Genomic DNA, 18,885 nt, shown 5'->3' with positions numbered 1-18,885 from the left:
CTCCAGGATGGAGCTGGGGGGAGACCTCAAAGCGCACAGGGCAAGTGCTCCGGAAAGCCAAAGCTGCTGCCTCCTCCAGGGAAACATCCTCTCCCTTCTCCCAGCTGCCCTGAATCTGATCCTACCTGCTGGTATTTTTAGGCAGGAGAAGTCTGGAGCTCGGCCACGTTGCCATGAGCTGTGGGAGCATTATCAGTGCTCGGGGAGCAGGGGATGGAGAGGGGTCAGCCTTTCCCTGGCAGGAGCAAAGAACCCATCGGCCTCTTGAGCTCTGGCTATAAATAGCCAGGAGGAGCAGAGAGGAACAGCGTGCCCTGGCCATGGGAAGGGAGGCTCTGCTGTTCGGGGTGCCAGCACAGCACCCGCTCCCGCTCCGTGGGTGCTTACGGAGCAGGGAAGGACCAGGGTTGAAACTTTCCAAGGCAAAAAGAGAAATGCATGTGTGGTTCCCCTTTTTACATTAATAATCAATGAGTCTGTGAATGTTTCCAAAGGTTTCCTCTCCTGTGCCAGTCTACAGAGGATGTGAGTAGTTCCAGCTCGTACTCCAAGCCTGGCTTTGTTTGAACTGAGGCAGCTCTGGAGATCCTCTTGAGAGTCTGCCAGGAGACAATTGTCAGACTAACGCTGCTCTTTGGGGCAGCAGAGCTCTTTCTGTTTTACTTTGTGCCCATCTCCTCCATCTCTCCCCAGTTCATAATGAGACTCCATCAGCCTGGATTGTGTTCCTGTGCTCAGCACAACCTCCAGCTGCTGGGGCAGCAAATGGAGCACTCTGAGTGTTTGTGAGGGGGAGATGAGAGGGAGAATCTCATCTGTGCTGGGGACTGAGGTGCTAAGCAGAGAAGGGCTCTCTGTGTGGGGGAGCTGCCCTGGTTTAATTTGCATGTTTGTTCAGATGGCCCAAGCTCCTGTTCAGGATGTTCAGTCTTTAGTGGGGACCTGGCTGACCTCTTCCTGGCCAACTTCAGACCGAGAAAATAAAAGCAGCTACGTGGGATTTGAGGTGGGTGTGGAGTGGTGGCATCATTTAGACCAGCACAGGAAAAAGCCCTTAGAGAACTAATCACATCAAAACTGTGTTAGCAATCTCAGAAAACAAAACACCTTTTATTCCTGGGGGGAGCTGCTGTTTCTCTGAGACAGCAACAGCTTGGGGTGAGGAAGGCTGGAAGCTGGGCAGTGGCATGAGCAAAGCTGGCCCAAGGCAGCCCCAGCCTAATTGTCCTCCCACCGCCAGCGCTGAGGGGATGACTCCCCCTTGGACAGTTTTCTGGAACTCAGCTTCCTCCTCAAGGAGGAAAATTTGTCCCCGAGAACTTTGCGTAGCCCGGTGCTGTCCCTAGCAAAGGGCAGGTCCTTCCTCATAGCAGGCAGCTGGCCTGTAAACATTTCCCACTTCGCCAGGGCATCCACAGTCTTGTCCACCTGAGCCAGTTCCTCCTCAGAGACGTTCCTCTCCAGGGCAGCAATGCACATCTCCAGCCACAGCTCGTAATCCTTGATGGTGTCCGTGGCCTTGGCGTGCCCAGGGAGCCGGGGCTGGCTCTGTGCCTCCGGCAGTGAGCCCGGCTGCTCGTCCTGCTCCAGCTCCGGCCCGATGGACAGGCCCTGGCTGCAGGTGTCGGGGGTCAGCGGCTCCGACAGGGAGGTCACGGCCTCAGAGTCGTTCTCACAGCACATCCCAGAGTCAGAGCTGAATGGGGGGATGTCCTCTGAGGCAGAGAGCTCTGCTGATTCCTGCCTTGGCCACGTGGACAGCACAGTCTGTGTCCAAGCATAGAGCTTCTGTGGTGAGAGGAGAAAGGTTTCATTGTGGAGGATAAAAGACACCAGTTACACCTTCCCCAGTGTTTGCCAGGTAAGCCTATTTATCTTGGGTGGCTCTTCTGTAGCTGCCATGGTCCTCTCTGCCAGACCATGGGTTCAGACAACTCCTGGTGACCCTACAAAGCAGGAGCTTTCTCCTGTCCCATTTTCTTGGACTGTAGCAGAGCTGCTTCCAGTCAGATGTGGACTTTATCTGCGCTGTTATGAAGATGGTAGGAGAAAACTACACCAGATCACTCCCTGCTGGTGAATGTGGTTCCAGGAGAGACCAACCAATGTCTCTCCAGAGGAAACTGTCATTACAAAAACTCCTGACATAGTAGTGAAGGATTGTGTTTCATCATTTTGTTAATGCCTGTGGTAATGTGAGTTTTATTCCCCAGAATAGCTCTTCCCCTCCCGAGCTGAAATGAACAAGTGGGAAGGCTGGCTCTAGGAAAGAATTAATGAAAGGAAAATGTCTGAGACAATTTCCTTTTTAAATATTAAATGCCACAATGAGGCATATAACAGGTTGCTCCTGGCACATTTGTTCCTTATGCTTTAGGGAATGAACCACAGTACTCCAGTACACAGTACTCCAGTCATCGCTGGGTAAAAGGTGATCTTGTCTGCCTTGTTTCCAGTGTTGGGAGTTTTTTGTGCACGTTTTTCAGTTTTTCACACTCCTGTGGCCTATTTATCCACCTTTACTTTCTGTAGCTCTCAGTGATCCATTTGCAAAGCTGCCAGTTGCTCGGCAGTGACAGGATTAGCCTGGCTGTCCCCGTGGTGTGCTAGGCTGCATCCATCCCTGCTCAGCTCAGGGGGAGCAGGCAGGAGATTCCCAGCCCTGTGGAGCTCCCTTCTCTCACAGCCCCCTGCTGCTTCCTCCCCCTTCCCTCCTCTATTGCTCTCTCTTCAGGCAAGTGACAGAAAGGATAAAGAGCTCAAATTGAGTGGGTGGGAGAAATCGGCCCTGCTTCTCATTTCAGTCTGAGCATGGAGCCTCGGGGAAGAATTTTGTACAGGAATAAAATGGACTCTTTCAGCTTAGCTTATCCACCCTGCCCCCTCTCTCTGGGGCAAGAAAAATTGTAAAGGGACAACTTTTCTCCTGCCTCCTCCCACCTCCAGCAGCCCTTCCCTCCCTCTGGCTTTATCCAACAAAGGCAGTGCCCGAAGCTGCAGTGGGAGCTGGGCTAGTGAAGGGGACAGCAAAGCTACTGGAAAGCTGCAAGCAGCCCATGATTTTGTAATGGCTCTAAATTCCCAAGAATAGTGAAGCTAGGAAGGAATCCCAATTGCAACCTAGCCCAATTCCCAAAAAGAAAAAAGGCTGTGGAGATGTGGATTTTCCAACAGTACATTTGGGCTATTCAAGGCAAAAAAAAAGGAATGATTGACTCAGGATCGCTACCTGAATTCCCAGAATCCCTTCAGTCTCTCTCATCCTTTGGGTGGCTTATTCATTTGAACTTTGGGTGGGTTTGGAGGGCTGCAGCCTCTTAAGTTCTCCTGTTTAACCAGGAAGGGATGAGCTCTGTGTGGGTTTTGTTTACGTGCAAGCAAGAGCAGCTGAAGTGGATGTCCACCCCAATGATGTCACTAAGACCTGCTGTCTGTGTGTGTGGCCACAGCAAACTCATCCAGCCACATGAGGACAGCCTGGGATGCTGCACAAGCAGCAGGTGGAAATGTGCAAATGTTGATTGTGGTGGGGAAACACCAGGACAATTAACTTGCTTTCAGTTTTCAAAATGACTCATGCTGGAATAAGCAGCTGGAATGAAAAATGGAGTGTGGTTCTGAGTGCAACTCAGATAAATAAGTTGAGGAGCTCTTTCTGCTGCATAAGGACTGGTTTCCTGCCCCACGTGCTCCTCTGCTCCAAGCCATGTCTCAGTTGCAGATCTGAGCAGTGTTACCTGCTGCTGCTGAGGCACAGCTCACTTCTGGCATTTCCTGTGGTTGTTATGAGTGTCTGAAGCTGTTTTGTGGCAGGTGGGGATATGTGATAGTTTTCCAAGAGGAAATGTGACTTCAGACTTACACTTAATGTGCTTGGCAAGTTAACTTTGCTCTCTGTTATTGTCTTGAAATGTTTTCTGCTCTCTTCTGTCAGGTTCCTTAACTATTTAATTCATCTCTGGCATTTATGTCTCCTCTCAACAGTATGGCAAAGCCTCTTACAGAGATTATCACAGCTCTCTTACAGCAGCTTGTACTGTATCTAGTTGAGCTTTGCCTTCTTGAGGAAGCAGATGTGACATTTGGCAAGTGCATCATCCCTTCAGGTTTGTGTTCCCTGTCAGCAGAGGAGGCTGAGCCAATTACAGTATTTATTGCAGGTGTAAAGGCAAAAATATTTCTAGAAAAGATTAATGCAGGTGGCAGTTCTCTTCCAGAAAGCATTGGCTGGATGCTGACAGGCTGGGTGTTTAAATATAGCAGAATTTATTCTTCTGGTGGTCTGGGCAATTTAGGCACCTCTCAGACAGAAGTAGGGACTAAACAGCCACAGAGCCAGAGAAGGGTCTGGCAGCACCACAGGTAAGAAAACCACAAAATATGTGTTTCCCCACACTCTTTGCCATGCTTCTGTGCATCTGATTCCACGCTGACGGAAACTAGAGGCATCTCCTTTCTCATTCTGCTCGTATCTTGTTACAAATACAACCCACAGACTTTAAAATAGGCAGCCATGGAAAATCCTGCCTCTGAACATGATGTGTGTCAGACAGGAATTACAACCAGGGAGAAGATGGGTGCTGGGTGAGAACGGGGACACTCTTGCACCAAACATTTGGCTACTGAATCCTGCTTTTTAGACAGCAGAGATAGAAAACCCCTTCAAGAGCTAAGGGTGCTCTTGCACTGTTGCTGATCTGTCTAAATGTGGTGGTAGTGGTATGGATGGGAGAGAAGAGACAAAAGATGAGGGGACCTCATCTGGGACCCTCCACATATTGAAGGTAATAATTTTGACTCCTTTCTCATAAATTTAAACAGAGGAGCTCCAGCAAAGTACACATATAATATTTCCTCCCTGTTTCCAGCAGCCCCAGAGATGCAAACCTCGAGGGTGGCACAGGAAAGGGCGTAGCTGTGGGAATCCCTGCACTCCCTGCTGCTCCTGCTTGCTATCTGCCTGCCCTCCCCACCTTGTTTTTGAGATTAGGGATGTGTGGTTGGGCTGTGGCAGTGTCCCCTGAGAAGAGCCAAATCCCTGGAGCTTGTGCCAAGCGCTTTGCTGGTCAGAGCCTGTGTAGAACACCCCTGTGTTGGGGTGTGAGCTGCTGCCCTGGCACCTGGCACCGAGAGCTCCTGAGGTCTCCTGCCTTCACCACGCTGCTGCAGCACCTGCAGTGCTGGGCTTTGGGCTGGGCCACCCTGTCCCTGCCCTGCCCCTGCTCCAGGAGGGACGGGGGGCTTGGGGCTCACCCTGTAGCGCTCGATGAGTTTGAAGCCCACGACGTGCTGCAGCTTCCTCAGGCAGATGGGGCAGGGCTCCAGGGGCCGCAGCAGGGCCTCGTCCAGGCTCAGGGCGCCCTGCATGATGCACTGCAGCCAGCGGCACGTCCCCAGCCCCATCAGGTGGCAGATCTCGTGACAGGTCACCTTTAGGGAAGCGAAGATCACAGCAGTGCGTGGTCATTCCTGTTTCTGTTGCCTCCTCCTCTTCCTCCTCTGCTCCCTGTTCCACCTTCCCTGCTCCCTGGTAGTCTGACCACCCTCTTGCTCAGCAATGGCACTCCTCCAGCCTAGGCTTTTCCATGGTGATCAGAGAACCTGCCCCTTCCCAGCTCCGTGTTTGTGTTGTGGAGAAGGAGGGGTGGGTGTGGGTGAGGCAGATGTGGGAAGCCCTGTAGGCAGCGTGTTTAGAGCTGTGGGACAGTGCTGCTGCTGCTCTTCCCCAAGGACAATGTGGTGTTTTGAGGTTTTTTTGTTGTTTTAGGGTTTTTTTAAGGAGGAAAAGCAGTCCCACTGGGGCCTGAAAAGAGCATCACAGCCTGTGTGAGAAATGTGCAAGAAGCTGTTGGCAATAACAGATCTGGATCCTTCCAGAACAGACTCCATTAGCATTTGTGCCAAAGCAAAAAACTGAGCTGGAGTCAGCTGGCCAAGCATGACTGCCTTGGGAATTGGCAACTGTGGAAAGGCTGAAGATGGAGGATTCCTCTCCTCCTCCCATTGACACTTAATATCATTTGAAATTATTACTGGAAGAGACCTCAAACTAGAAAATCCTGAGCAAATTCCAGAGGAGCAAAGGGAAATGGCTTCAAAGGTGCTGGTGTGACTGCTCTGTGTGGGCCAGCTTTGGGAGGAGCACTGGAAGCAGAGCTGGAATATGGCAGATGTTGGGATGAGGGAGGACAGCACTCCTGAAGAGCATGTGTTGGAGGTGAGGTTTAAGGGCATCTGCATATCAATAGATGTGCAAATTTGGCTGAGGTATTGTTCTCATCCATCCACCTAACAGGTCTGGCACAGGGAGCCCTCCCCTTTACAGATACCAATGTCTGAGGAGGACCCTCACCCTTCACAACATCCATTAGTTACACACAGCTCCAGCAGATATTCTGATTAACCTCCAAATACTGTATCAGCCCTGCTGTACCTGACAAGAAAAAATACTCAGGATTACCCAAGCACGAGCCTGGGAGCTGGGCAGGGTTGTTTCAGTGCTGCTCTATGACATCACCTGGTTTAGTGGAAGGGGTCCTTAAAGTCCCTTCTGTGATTCTGAGGCAAATCCTGTAGCCTCCCCATAACTGATGTCATTTGCTCCAGTGGTGAAGGGACTAGGAGTTGTCCATGCAGTGCACTAAAATGCAAGTTCTTTATGTCTGAATTCAGTGTGGATGTGGCTGTGATTGCCTGTGCTTCTGGGAGCAGTCCCATGGCTGCTTCACTGGGCTGAGGCATTATGGATTATGCCCTGGCCTGAAACATTTATCCCTACACAGGAAGAAGCACAGGGTGCAGGAGGTTGCTGGTCCTACCTTACAGCACTGGACCATCTCCTGGGCACTGAACTGCAAGGTCCGGTCTCTGCCCTCCTTGCTGACTTCACACAGCTCTTCCTTCTGCTTGGGTGGGTTCAAGCTGCTACAACCAGCCTGGGGGAAATCCCCAGAAAACCTGGCAAAGCTGCAGACTCCCACTTCTGTGAAGAGAGAGGAGTACAAGTCAGGAATCTGCTCTTTGACAAGTGTCTCTCACCTTAGGCAGCATGAAAACACAACTGTGGGAGCACAGTCCAGCTGAGCACACAGGCTGTGATGAGACCCACTCCCCAAAAGGTTTGTATCACCTCAGTTACCTCTGTCTGGATCAGGAGCCCTGATCCCTCTAATTTCACACTGGGAAAATCTAGTTCCTCTTAATCATAATGTGTTAAGGGTAAGATTTGCCTATTCCAGTCTCACAGGGAAGGGCTTTTTGGTACAGGAGTGCCTCAGTCACACACTGTGCTAGATCACCATGGGACTCCAATCCCACCTTGTCCTGGCAGGAATTTGCTGAATGTGAAGCTCCAGGTCTCACATGGGTAAAGGTCCAGCAGGGTAAGTCCAAGGACACACAGTGCATCCATGGGCTTGTTGTTCTTCAGGAAATTCAGGATCCCATCTGGACAAATACAAGAGAGATGTTCATTTAAATGAAGAAACCCTGGAGGGCATAGGAGCCAGAATTTCTGCTGCTGATGGGGAGGAGGATGTAATCCAAGCCCACAGGCAGGCAGAGCTGCTGGATTCATCATCTCAGGTGGAGAACCATGGCTGTGTAGCCCATCCCTCACATCAGAGACTTGACTTCAGAAGTGGTGCTGAGCACAGAGTTAAACCCAAGCAGAGATGCTGGTGAATTCAGTACTAACCCATGAAATGAGCACCTGGGAGCAGAGTTTCCCTACAGGCATTTCAGAACTGACCTGGAATAGCCCCAGGGCTGCAGTGCTGGGTCTGTGCTGAGCATGTGCTGCCCATGGAACCTGCAAACATCTCATTCCAGGTGGATGTTTGTGCAGTGTGAGCTTGGCAGCCTGCAAACCCTGTCCCCTGGGGAACTGACACTTGAACCCAAATTTCCTATCATGAAGGGCCTGTGAGTTCCCCTCCTACACCACCCAGGCCAATAATTTACTTTGGCTCTGGGCAGGGGATGGGAGACCATGATTGCACCAAATCAACAGAGCCTTCCCGCAGAGCTGATCCGATCGCTTTGCAGAGCTGGACCTAAAATAATAGCACTGAAAAATACAAACAGCAGGGGAAAATATGATGAAAGTCACTTTGTTTTTTATTCCTGTTTCCAGCCTCAAAGCTCTGGGCTTTCCATGGGAACAGGATTTCTCCCTTTTCACTCCCTTCCTCATCCCCTCCCAGCTCAGGCAATGAAGGGCTGTGTCAGGCATTTCCTAAGAGAGAACTCATGCCTGTGTGCCAGGCTGGTGTCTGTGGGCTCCCCGCTTCCAGGTCCTTCCTCACCTGCGTGGAGCTGCACCCTGTCCGAGTCCCGGCTGTGGCGGAAGCAGCAGTGGATGGAAGAGACTGGGATGGAGGGAAGGCACTTCACACGCAGACCCAGGAAAAAAGACTCCACACAGCTCTGGAGGGAATCCAGCAGCGAGAGCCCAGCAGGCCCTTCCATTAAATCTGAGGAGAGAAACTCTGTTACCAGTCCCTACAACTGGTAATGTTCACCCAGGGTGAACATTAGTTCTGAAGGGGTTTTGTGGCACTGGCCACAGCAGCTGGGGCAGGGGCAGGCTGGTTCATTCTGAGTTCATTGCTTACTTTGGGGTGTGGTGGACACCTCTGGATGGTTTTGGATAGAGAGGAGAAGAGGAAGCTCTTTCTGAGAGGTTGCTCAAGGCATTAGTAAGCTCTCATTAGCAGAGCAGATGTGCTGGAAGGTTGCCTCCTGTTTAAGTTGTGCAGAATGATTAACGTGGGAATGGGTGGCTGTGTTTAATGAACCATCAGAGACAGACCTCCAGAAATGCTGGTTTTTCCAGCATTGTTTCATACTTTGATATACATATATTCATAAATTCTCAGCAAGCCTCACCCAGGGGCACATATACCATTTGTATGGCAGGCCTACCAGCATGGCTTGTGACTCTGGGCTGGGGGCATGTCAGAGCCTTGCCTGTTACACTTGTCTTTGCTATGGCCATCACATTTGCAGCTGAGTCCTTAGAGGAGGGTGTCAGCAGCACTCCACAACACCCACTGCCCTCCTGTCTCTCCCCAAACAGCCCAGTGAAGATCCCCCCATTACCTATGGGCTGCAGGTAAATGTGCTTTCGACAGAAGTTCTGCTTCCTCCTCAGCATGGCGTGGTAGAAGGTCTCAAAGTCCTCGGGGGCATCGGGGTGGCTGAGCAGCCAGTCGAAGGCCGTGCGGATGAGCAGCGTGCAGAACAGCGTGCGCTGGGGGTTGTAGGCCTCGGACAGGAACAGCTTCTCCGCCCTGGAGAAGGCCTTGGCGTAGAGCTCCTGCAGCGCGGGGTCGGTGGAGATGAGCGCGTCCTTCAGAGCGCGGGGCCCGAAGCTGAACTCCTGCGCGTGTTTGCACTGCAGCATCGCGGGGCACCGCTGCCTGCGGGAGGGGACAGCCATCAGCGCCAGGCCTCGCCAGGGACGGGAAACCTCCTCAGCTTGGCCTCACCAGGGATGGGAAACCTCAGCTCAGCCTCGCCAGGGACGGGAAACCTCCTCAGCTCGGTCTCACCAGGGATGGGAAACCTCAGCTCAGCCTCGCCAGGGACGGGAAACCTCAGTTCAGCCTCGCCAGGGATGGGAAACCTCCTCAGCTCAGCCTCGCCAGGGACGGGAAACCTCCTCAGCTCAGCCCTTGCAGCAGTGTGTGCCAATATCCCCACGGTGGGGTTTGGTGGGAGGCTGTGAACGCTGCACACTGCGCTGGCCTGGAGCCCTACGCTTCGTGTGGGAGCGGCTGTTCTGGGGTTCTCCACATCCCCAGGAGTGTCACTGGCTCAGAGACCCTGTGCCAGGAGATGATGCTCAAAGAACGCACAGCCCCAAAATGCTGCCCAGCATCTGGAGTAAACCAGATGGCTTGACTGGTTTGGGGGTTTTTTGGTGCTCTATCCTGAAGCCCCAGTCGGATGGGAAACATCTCTGGGTGTTGTGCAGCTGGTTGCACTGGACCTCATAGGATGTGGAAAAGTGGTGCTCCTATTTGCTTGGGATAAACCAGGCTCCTTGGAATAGGTCCACGTCAGGAACAAAGAGGTTGGTATTGGTCTTTATCTCTCCATCAGAAGCCTAAGCTTCTGACTTACCTGACACCAGTGAAAACAGCTGTTCTCTGGTGACAATTCCCTCTAACACCTTTTAATCCTAGGTACTATCCCAGGGTATCTGCTGGCTCCCAGTGCTGTTGTCAGACTGCAGGATTTGGGGAGGTTTGCCCAGCCAAGGTGGGGCTTGCCGTGCAAGGCTCGAGTGTGCTGGTGGTGCCTCTCTAGCAGGACACGCTCGGGCCCATTGCCATCATGTCCCTTTGTGAACAGCTTCATGTCACACTGTGTTAGCATCAACAACGCTGGGGATGATGTCAAGTGGTAAATAAAAAGGAAATGAAAGCCTGCAGCACAAAGAAACTAATTTGGAGCATCCTGGAAATATCTTCTCCAGGGTCCTTTCTAAGGCTGGCGTTCCCCAAAGCTGCAGAAGTCAAGCACCTATTTCCCTCTGCAGTTTATGCACTTGGGGAGGTGCCAGTGAACACCTTGGGGGGAGGGAAGAGAAAGAGGAAACAAAGCACAGCCCCTGTGACTGATCTGTGTCTGGATTTTTCCTTTTTGTAAGGAGATCATGCCAAGCAGGACTGGAGCATTTTGGAGCAGTGCTTTGGGCTTTTTGCCTACCACAGGTAAGTGCTCCACCTGTTCACAGCAGAATGAGAAATTCAGGGGATATATGCACAAAAGCCCAGGGTTTCTCAGAATAAGTGTTACCTTCTTCTAGGCAAGTTCATAGTAACTTAAAAGGAGCCAGAAAAACTGTGTGGACACCAAATGCATCAGCTGCTGACCACCACTGCTCTAGCAGCAGCATTCAATCACAGGAAAAAAAAATTAAATATTTTAAGGAGGAACTGATTAAGCCTACAATTTAAGTAGGTCTGCAGCCTAGTTCTGCCAGGTAAGTGGCATGCAGTGGCCCCTGAGGACAGCAATACAATTAAGAAAATTCAATATTTAAAAAAAGTAGTACCAAAATGAGCCAAAGCCTCTCCTCAGTTATGCAGAGGTGGTTTGCACGGTAAGAGGAAAGTGGCAGCCCATTAAAATTAACACTGAATTCTTTCTCATCTAACCCTTGGGAAGAGCTGTGTATGTATTGGTAGTCCTTACAAGGACTCATTTAGTGTGATCTTTTTTGTCTCTAAGTGTGTGTAGCTTGGAGAGGGAGTGGATAAGCAGTTTTCTTTCATTTTTGCAAGCTTTGTATTTCACTCTCATTAAAGGCTGACAGCAGGTGGCACGGGGGGATCTGAAGTGGTACAAGGGGCCTAATCCAGTGAAAGTTAAGAAAAAAATCTGTGATACTTTCTCAGCTCTTCTTGCTACCCAAAATTGTCCAAATTGCTCCACCTGGTTTTTACAAGGAGCAGCAAGGGTTTATGTGAGGTTGCTCTGCACTTGGTGACCCAAATCTCTACATTTCTGACTTGTTTCCAGATTTGGGAGGACAAAGTGAGAGTCTGACCCCAGCAGGTCATCAGGAGTTTTGCCTTGGATTTGGGTGAAGATTGGCATTTTCCTAATGGACAAGATTTCACTTGTTCTGCACAACCTTTAAATACAAGCATCTTTCTCCTGGTGATTGCAGAGCTTTCACTGGGGAATTCTTAGCAATATTCAACTCCCTGAGGATGGGATGCTGTGAGCTGCTGCCTTCCTAGTGCAAGTCAAGAAAGAGACTTTGCACTTGGTCATGTTAAAGGAGTTGAATTTAAAAATTTCTGGAAGCATGAGCTGCCTTCATTAACGTTTCAGGCAATAACTGCAGCGTTGGTCTGGGGAGGAGGAGCTGGTTAGAAAATGAATGGATTTTTCTCTGCTAAATGGGAAGCAGCAAAGAGTGGATGTATGTGACTATAAACACAATGAGTGCACAGTCTTGTAGTAAGTGTTCCCCCCAGGCTCCCTCCTGGAATACAGTGGGAGCCCAAAGCTATGGGATATACATTGTTTCCCTAGACTTCCTAAAAGGGGACATTCACCCAGCTCCAGACATTCCCAGCTGTGACCATGGGTGTTTTGTGGTGTTCCCCATGCCCAGGGGTGCCCATGACGACGCTTTAGTGGTTCAAAAGCTCAGGCACAGGAATGCATTTGCAGGAATTCAGTCTGGAATGACATGTGCCTCCTTCTCCTGGAGGGTCTGGCTTTGCTTCCAACAGAACAGCAGCAACCCATTACACTCTCCAAATCCAAGACAATTACTTCTCTTTAGTAAGCTTTTCTAAAATTCCTCATCAGAGAAAATCAGTGTTTCAGAAAAAATGTATGGGCCAATTTTAATGGTTGAAAAAAGAAGCTCTTTTACCACATTAGCCATAGCAGATGCTGTTTGTCTTGGTCTGATATATGGATATGGTGTTTCATTAAGTGGAGCAGAGCAACAGGGCTTTGTAATTTTTAGCTCTTGTGCTGAGGGTGCCTGGTGTAACTCCCTGAGGCAGTTCCTCAGGAGGGAAAGGCACTTTGGCTTGCATAGTTTCTTTCCCAACTCAGGTTTTAAGATGCCAAGGTGGGGATGAAGAATTGGAAGCACCAAAGCATCCTTCTGCCCTTCAGGTATTTTGGAGGATGTCCTGCCTTAAAAGAAGCTGATTTGGCCCCTTGTTCAATGACAAGCTGTAGGACCTGGCCAGCAAGTCCTGGGGAGGAGAAAATAGCTCCTTTTGTTTAAAAGGCCAGTAATTTGTGGTTGAACTTGAGAAAATGCTTTAAGCAAAATAATAGAGGTCTGCTGCAAGTGGAGACACTGTCCACATCCACTCCTGTGCAATTTCTTACTTTATGATTAAGAAAACATCCTGTTCCCAACACATATTTTGTAGTTCTATCTCACAGCCATTTGCTAACATTGTAATTTTTCCTAAACCAGGAGCACCTGTGTTGGACCATAAGTCCATGGAGGTCGGATGGTCTTGGAGGTCTTTTCCAACCTCAGAGATTCCGTGATACAAAGAGCAGCATCCCTGTGTGCAGGATGGAACACGTGCCTGTGCTCTGGCACCTGCAGGATCCAGGGGCAGGGAAGGAGCATGTGCTGGGAATCTCATCCAGTCCATGGAGATTCTCCTCTTTTTCTCTGTTATTTGCATATTTCCATCATCACCTCCACACAGGGCAGAGGAGACACAAACAACCCAATGATTTTGGCACTTGGCTCCTTGTCTGCTCCTGGAAAAACAGCCTTTTCCAAGGATTATGTTACAGGACCCCAGCTGTGGCCTTTCTGCTTGTGGTGCTCCTCAAGGCAGGAGCTCCAACACGCTCCCTGAGTCTGGCTTTCAGCACCACTCAGAGGTTTCAGATCAGATTGGGCACACTACACAAATCTGTTTATTATGGAATCTGACAGATTTTATTTTTGTGATGTGTGTTTGTGCAAGAAACGCCCCAAAATCCAGGCTCAGCACGTGACACGTGAGCAGTCTGTAGACTCCCTTTCCCACAATAACCTGTTAATGTGCTTCATGGGCAATTCAGGTTACTCATAAATAATTCTCTTTGCAAATCAGACACATATAAATTATTCTCTGTAATTGAAAATTACCTATGAATTATTCTGTTTGTAATTCATAGATATGTCATTTATTCTCTAATATATTGACATTGCTTTCTTGGATAGAAATGCCTGGGGCTGACAGTAACAGCCTGATTCTCAAAGGCCAAGGCAATATCATACAGTGTGAGTTCATTTGGGATATTCTGACAAGACAGGGACGGTCTTGTGTGCAGAAATTCCATGTACAGGTCCAGAAAGGGCACTCAGTGCATTATGGATTTATTTGGTATTGTACAAAATTTGACCCTAACATCGCAGAGATTGTATTTTTTTTAAGCTGGTTGTTCTAAAGTTATTTATTTTATTAACCAACTTTTAAACAATTTCTAGCTCTGACTCTCCCATAGGCACTGCAGATGCACAGAAGGAGATTCCCCCTGCTCCATTCCCCTCTCAGCTCTTGTGAAGTATTTGGAGGTAAACTGACTTAACCCGGCTCTTTGGATGTCAGAGGGACATTAGCAGGGTCTTTTAGCACTGATTAATTACCTTTGTTAGGTGCTGTAATGTAAACAAGTGGTGATAGTGCAGGAAATTCATCGCCAGTCGACAGAAATGAAAAGCCCAGAGCAAACATAACGAGCGATAACTAATTATCAGCACATGCTCCAGTTGCTTAATAGCTCTTTCCCTGAGATTTGCACTTGGTGTCTGCTCTTGCTGCTCCAGGATCAGCCTCTCCTTCCCAGCACTTCCCAGTATTGCACCGATGACAGCCTGAAAGCAATTTTCTCAATTTATTTGTTGACATGTGTAGAAAGGGATTTTCCTTGACTGAGAAGCTCTTCTCCAAATAAAATTCTCACTGGTCCAGCTCCTTCCTCGAGGAGCTCAACACAGCCTCTCACACAGACCCAGGCTTTGCTGCTGGGTAGGCTCAGCTCCTGGGGTCACACCAAATCTGTTTGGCCAGATTCAGACCTGGTTTTGAGGTACTCAGCAGTTTTCAGAATCAATCCCCTCTGCTCACAGAGAAAATCCATTCTGGACCTTCTCAGCCCTGCACTTGCACCCCCATGGAGCTCTGGCATCCTCTGTCTGCTTGGCATTAAGTGGCCACAGAGCAGTGAGTCAGATCTGTGTGCTCCAGCCCATAAACTCACATAAAGCCTTCTGGCCTCACGCAGTGCCAGACCCCAATAATATTTGTGTGTAATGCCTCTAGAATATGTCTGTGGCTCAGAAACAGATGGTCTAGAGAAGAGTCATTCCTGGTGCTGTGGAAACCTTCAGGGATTCACACGTGCATTTACCAGGAGGAGAATCTGCCTGTCCTATTGGAACTGTGATTGATGTGTTGCTGCTGCAAGATTCAATCCTGGAAGTTTGGCCGCCCAGGAATCTGCCTCGTTAATTAACTTGGACTGCTGGGCAAGTTAGATGGACAGCTCAACAACATGCAAAAAAGGTTTGCAAGGTGAAAGACAAGATTTGTAAAGGTCATTAAAAGCCTAAGATGGAGACAGATGCATCCATTTCCTTATTTAAATATTCTTATTTAAGTGTTCTTAAGTATTTAACAACACATACACATCCACTTTGCCCTTGATTTTGTTTTATGTTAAAGCCTGCTGTCTTAATATGCTCTGCTCATTTTAATACGTACTGAGGACATACATTATCCCTCCTTTCAGCCTTCTATTCTGCAGGTTTTATTTATTCTGTGCTTGTACAAAGCACTACCCTATTTTTCAGTGCCTGCTATTTGAGGCTCTCTAAGTGTCACACAAACATTCATGAACTTCTCTGTGCTACCCTCCAGAAAGTGAGCTGGCAGTTTGTGCCTTTCCCCTCCTCCCCCTCATCACCCATCTATTCACCATTTTCAGAGTTTTCTCTGTTCATTTTAGTCTGGTTCAACTGCCTGTGATGCTTCTCCCATGCACACATGTGGTGAAGGGCTGGCTGTGTTCTCCTTCCCTGGCTCTGACATGAAATAATCCTCCACAATCCATGTCTGCGTGCTGTGCACTTGCTAACCAGAGATCCAAAAGCACCGAGCAGCATCTATCAGAGCTGTACAACAAACGCAGCACTGCAGAGATAGCCGAGCTCTAATCACTCAGAGCTCCAGGCACTTTGCTCTTCATCATACTTGTCTAGACAGACTAAATGGTCTCTGCGAGACAACCCCGGTGTTAGCCAGGGAAGCGGCTGCGTTTTCCATACGGATGAACTCCCAAACAGGTACGGCTAAGGGTGGCTATTCCCTGGAGCACGGGCGGTATCAAAGTGCCTCATCCCGCGGTGGGGTAAAAAGGGAACGCGGTGCCTCCTCCTCCTCCCAGCACGCCAAGTGCTTCTGAAGTGGTGCCTCCTGGTCGGGGACGTTTGTGGGCATTTCACAGCCGAGGAGAAGGAGGGGGCTCCAAGGTATCACTACAGCCAGCGTGTCTGGGGGACAGCGCCAGAGCCCCACGGTTCCGTAGGGCCCGGCTGCACCCTGAGCAGCAGCCAGCGCTGCCGGCCGGAGCCTTGCTGCGTACGAGGCACGTTCTGGAAGGGCTGCAGAAGCAGGCGCTGCTCCTGGGACACCTCAACACCCCCCGGCACAGCTGATGTGGGAAAGGGGCTGTTGATGCTGGTCCCCGGTGCGGGAATCACACGGGTGGGTGTGCAGGGAGGGAACAAGTCCCCCAGCACTCTGGGACGATACACCAAGTACGAACACCGAGCCCAGCCTCCGGCACCGCAAAGCCCCGGCAGGGTGCACCAGGAGTGCCCGGGCAGGACCCCTGGAGCCCTGGGGGATGATGATGGCCGGAGCGCAGTCCTCAATCCCCGGCGGGAGATGCTCCGAGCGCCGCCAGCAGCCCCCGGAGGGGGACACCCTAAAGCGTGACCCGCCGCCACCGGGGAAGGATGCCCCGAGCACAGCCACCATCACCCGCCGAGCGATCCGTGGCCGGGGAAGCGCTGCCCATCACCCCGGGAGATGCCCCGAGCGCGGCCACCCTCACCCCGGAGCGGTGCCCGTCACCCCGGGGGCGATGCCCACGGTCCCGGGAGATGCCCCGGCCCGCCGGGGGGGTCCCGTCGCACACCGGGGCCGCCCGGATTCCCCTTCCCGCCTGACCGTGCCCTCCCCCGGTGAGGCGACCCCGCCACCCCCCGATCTGCCCGGGGGGACAGGACAGGACTCACCGCCCGCCGGGCCGGGACTGCGGAGGCCGGGAGGAGCGGCCGGGGCACCCGGCTCGGGGCTGGCGAGGCGGAGCGGAGCCCGGCAGCGGCGGCGGCGGCGGCAGGAGGAGCAGCAGCAGCAGGAGGAGGAGGAGGAGGAGGAGGAGGAAGAAAAGGGGGAGCAAAGGGGGGCCCGGCCCTGCCGCCGGGAGCCCGCGGGATTCGCCGAGCGGGAGCGCAGAGCCGCCTCCTGCAGAGAGCGGGGCAACCACAGGGGGCGCCCGCGGGGAGACAGCGGGCCCGAGGGACACGGGGGGGACACCGGGACAGGGAGAGGGGGACACCGGGACAGGGAGGGACACCGGGACAGGGAGAGGGGGACACCGGGACAGGGAGGGACACCGGGACACGGGGGGGACACCGGGACACGGGGGGGACAACGGGACAGGGAGGGGGACACCGGGACAGGGGGGGGACACCGGGACAGGGAGAGGGGGACAGCGGGACAGGGGGGGGGGACACCGGGACAGGGAAGGACACAGTATGTTGGAGGGGACACGGGATGCGGGAGGGACACGGGATGAGGAGGGGACAGGGGTGTGGAGGGGACAGGGGTGCAGGGACAGGACAGGGGGTGTGGAGGGGACAGGGGTGCAGGGACAGGACAGGGGGTGTGGAGGGGACAGGGGTGCAGGGACAGGACAGGGGGTGCGGAGGGGACAGGGGTGCAGGAGGGACAGGGGTGTGGAGGGGACAGGGGTGCAGGCACAGGACAGGGGTGGGACACGGGCTGCGGGTCAGGACGGGCCCGGGAGCGGCGCTGGCAGCCCCATCCCGGGAAGCGCATTCCCCAAAGAGCCCGGGGCTGGGCAGCGCGGCAGTGCCGGGGGATGGAAACCCTTCAATCTCCGCTCTAACGAGAGCCGGGCGAGGAGCGGGTGGCTGGGACTGGTTGTGCCGGTGGCTGGTGCCATCCCTGCCCTGCCAGCCGTGTTTGCATCCGCCTTGATGCCTCGCTCACAGCATCGCTCCCACTTGACCTGAATGCATTTCTGTGTCCCCCGATGTCCTTTAATTCGGGAATATTATCTGTTCTTGGAAAGGTTAATTACATTAAAGGAGAGGATCTCTGTTCCCATTTCTTCATGGCTTCATTTATTCTGCCTTTTATGTTTTGATGCTCTTCAGCGCTTTGATCCCTCATTTCTGCTATCCCAGGATAGGAGGGAAAAGGAATACCCTGGCTGGGACCCAGGCATGTCCCTAAGTGACATAAACTGAAATAAGGAAAACAAATTACATTTTACAGCCTCAGGAGCTGTAGCAGTCCTGGCAGCCCAAATGGCATCTGCACAGCCAGCACAACCACGGGCCCTGCAAGGGCCAGCAGAATGTGCTGCTGGAGTGCTGGTGGCCACAGCAGTGGACAGATGACCATGTGGTGTGCTGCAGGATTAGCCAGCACCAGGATGAGACCATCCCTGCTGCAGCCTGCGTGCCCGGGACCTGCATTGCTCTGGAGGCACCGGCAGCATCACTGGTGAAAAATTGCCCTAATTTGCTGCTCTCATAATCAGGCCAAGGCAAAGCAGCAGCCTCTCCTGGCAGCAGAGGCAGCTCGTGAATCTTCCTTGTGGGAAACCTTCCTGAGATTCAGCATGTGAGAAGGGCAGGAGGGAATTCTGAGGCCTTGCAATAGTATCTTCTTCCGCTTCAGCTGCTACCCAAAGCACAGGAGATGCCCTCTGTGCTGTTTTAATTGGTTGCTGCTTGTAATGAGACTTTATTTGTATTAATTACTTAAATTATGTATTTATGAGTTGCTCCGAGTACACCATCAACATGTTTAGAGCCATAACAAGCCTCAAGGAGTCAGCTCCTGCATGAGGAAGCTGTGAACTGAAAAACCAGATTCACTGATACAGTGTGCTCCCAAAACGCTTTTTTGTTGTTGTTGTTAAACCTTTTGTAAACTTAATAATTAGTAGTTGGCTTGGCTGCCAACCCACTGACTGACCAGCACAGGTAAACAGGACTGGTGTTGTTGTTAAATGTTCTCATAATGATGCATTTATCCTGGGCAGACACAGGAGGAGTTGGGCAGCCCT

The 18,885-nt window shown here is 51.6% G+C and overlaps 1 protein-coding gene across 3 annotated transcripts; it reads right to left on the bottom strand.

The window, feature by feature from the left end:
* Positions 1-1,128: 1,128 nt before the first annotated feature.
* Positions 1,129-16,846, bottom strand: AMZ1 (archaelysin family metallopeptidase 1). Of its 3 annotated transcripts, none has more exons than XM_058850109.1 (7): positions 16,799-16,846; positions 9,103-9,422; positions 8,307-8,474; positions 7,318-7,446; positions 6,819-6,982; positions 5,254-5,430; positions 1,129-1,788 (listed from the first exon to the last, which is right to left on the bottom strand). In XM_058850109.1, the coding sequence occupies exons 2-7, from the start codon at positions 9,404-9,406 to the stop codon at positions 1,219-1,221; spliced, it is 1,512 nt and encodes a 503-aa protein (XP_058706092.1). In that variant the 5' UTR covers positions 9,407-9,422; positions 16,799-16,846; the 3' UTR covers positions 1,129-1,218. The 3 variants fall into 3 exon arrangements, with proteins under 3 accessions (XP_058706092.1, XP_058706093.1, XP_058706094.1); XM_058850110.1 differs by having other exon boundaries at positions 9,103-9,418; positions 16,799-16,834; XM_058850111.1 differs by lacking the exon at positions 5,254-5,430.
* Between the last annotated feature and the right edge of the window lie 2,039 nt (positions 16,847-18,885).

Source organism: Poecile atricapillus, chromosome 14 (assembly GCF_030490865.1).
Source record: "Poecile atricapillus isolate bPoeAtr1 chromosome 14, bPoeAtr1.hap1, whole genome shotgun sequence".
Lineage (NCBI taxonomy): Eukaryota > Metazoa > Chordata > Aves > Passeriformes > Paridae > Poecile > Poecile atricapillus.
Note: the sequence above shows the minus strand (reverse complement) of the source record. Positions and strands in the feature narration are given on the sequence as shown.

Excerpts from the sequence above, each read along its gene's own strand:
- AMZ1 (XM_058850109.1), bottom strand. The coding sequence starts at position 9,406 with ATGCTGCAGTGCAAACACGCGCAGGAGTTCAGCTTCGGGCCCCGCGCT. Across the intron at positions 7,447-8,306 it reads CAGGGTGCAGCTCCACGCAG|ATGGGATCCTGAATTTCCTG; the intron begins GTGAGGAAGGAC and ends GTATTTGTCCAG. Across the intron at positions 1,789-5,253 it reads AACTCATCGAGCGCTACAGG|AAGCTCTATGCTTGGACACA; the intron begins GTGAGCCCCAAG and ends CTCTCACCACAG.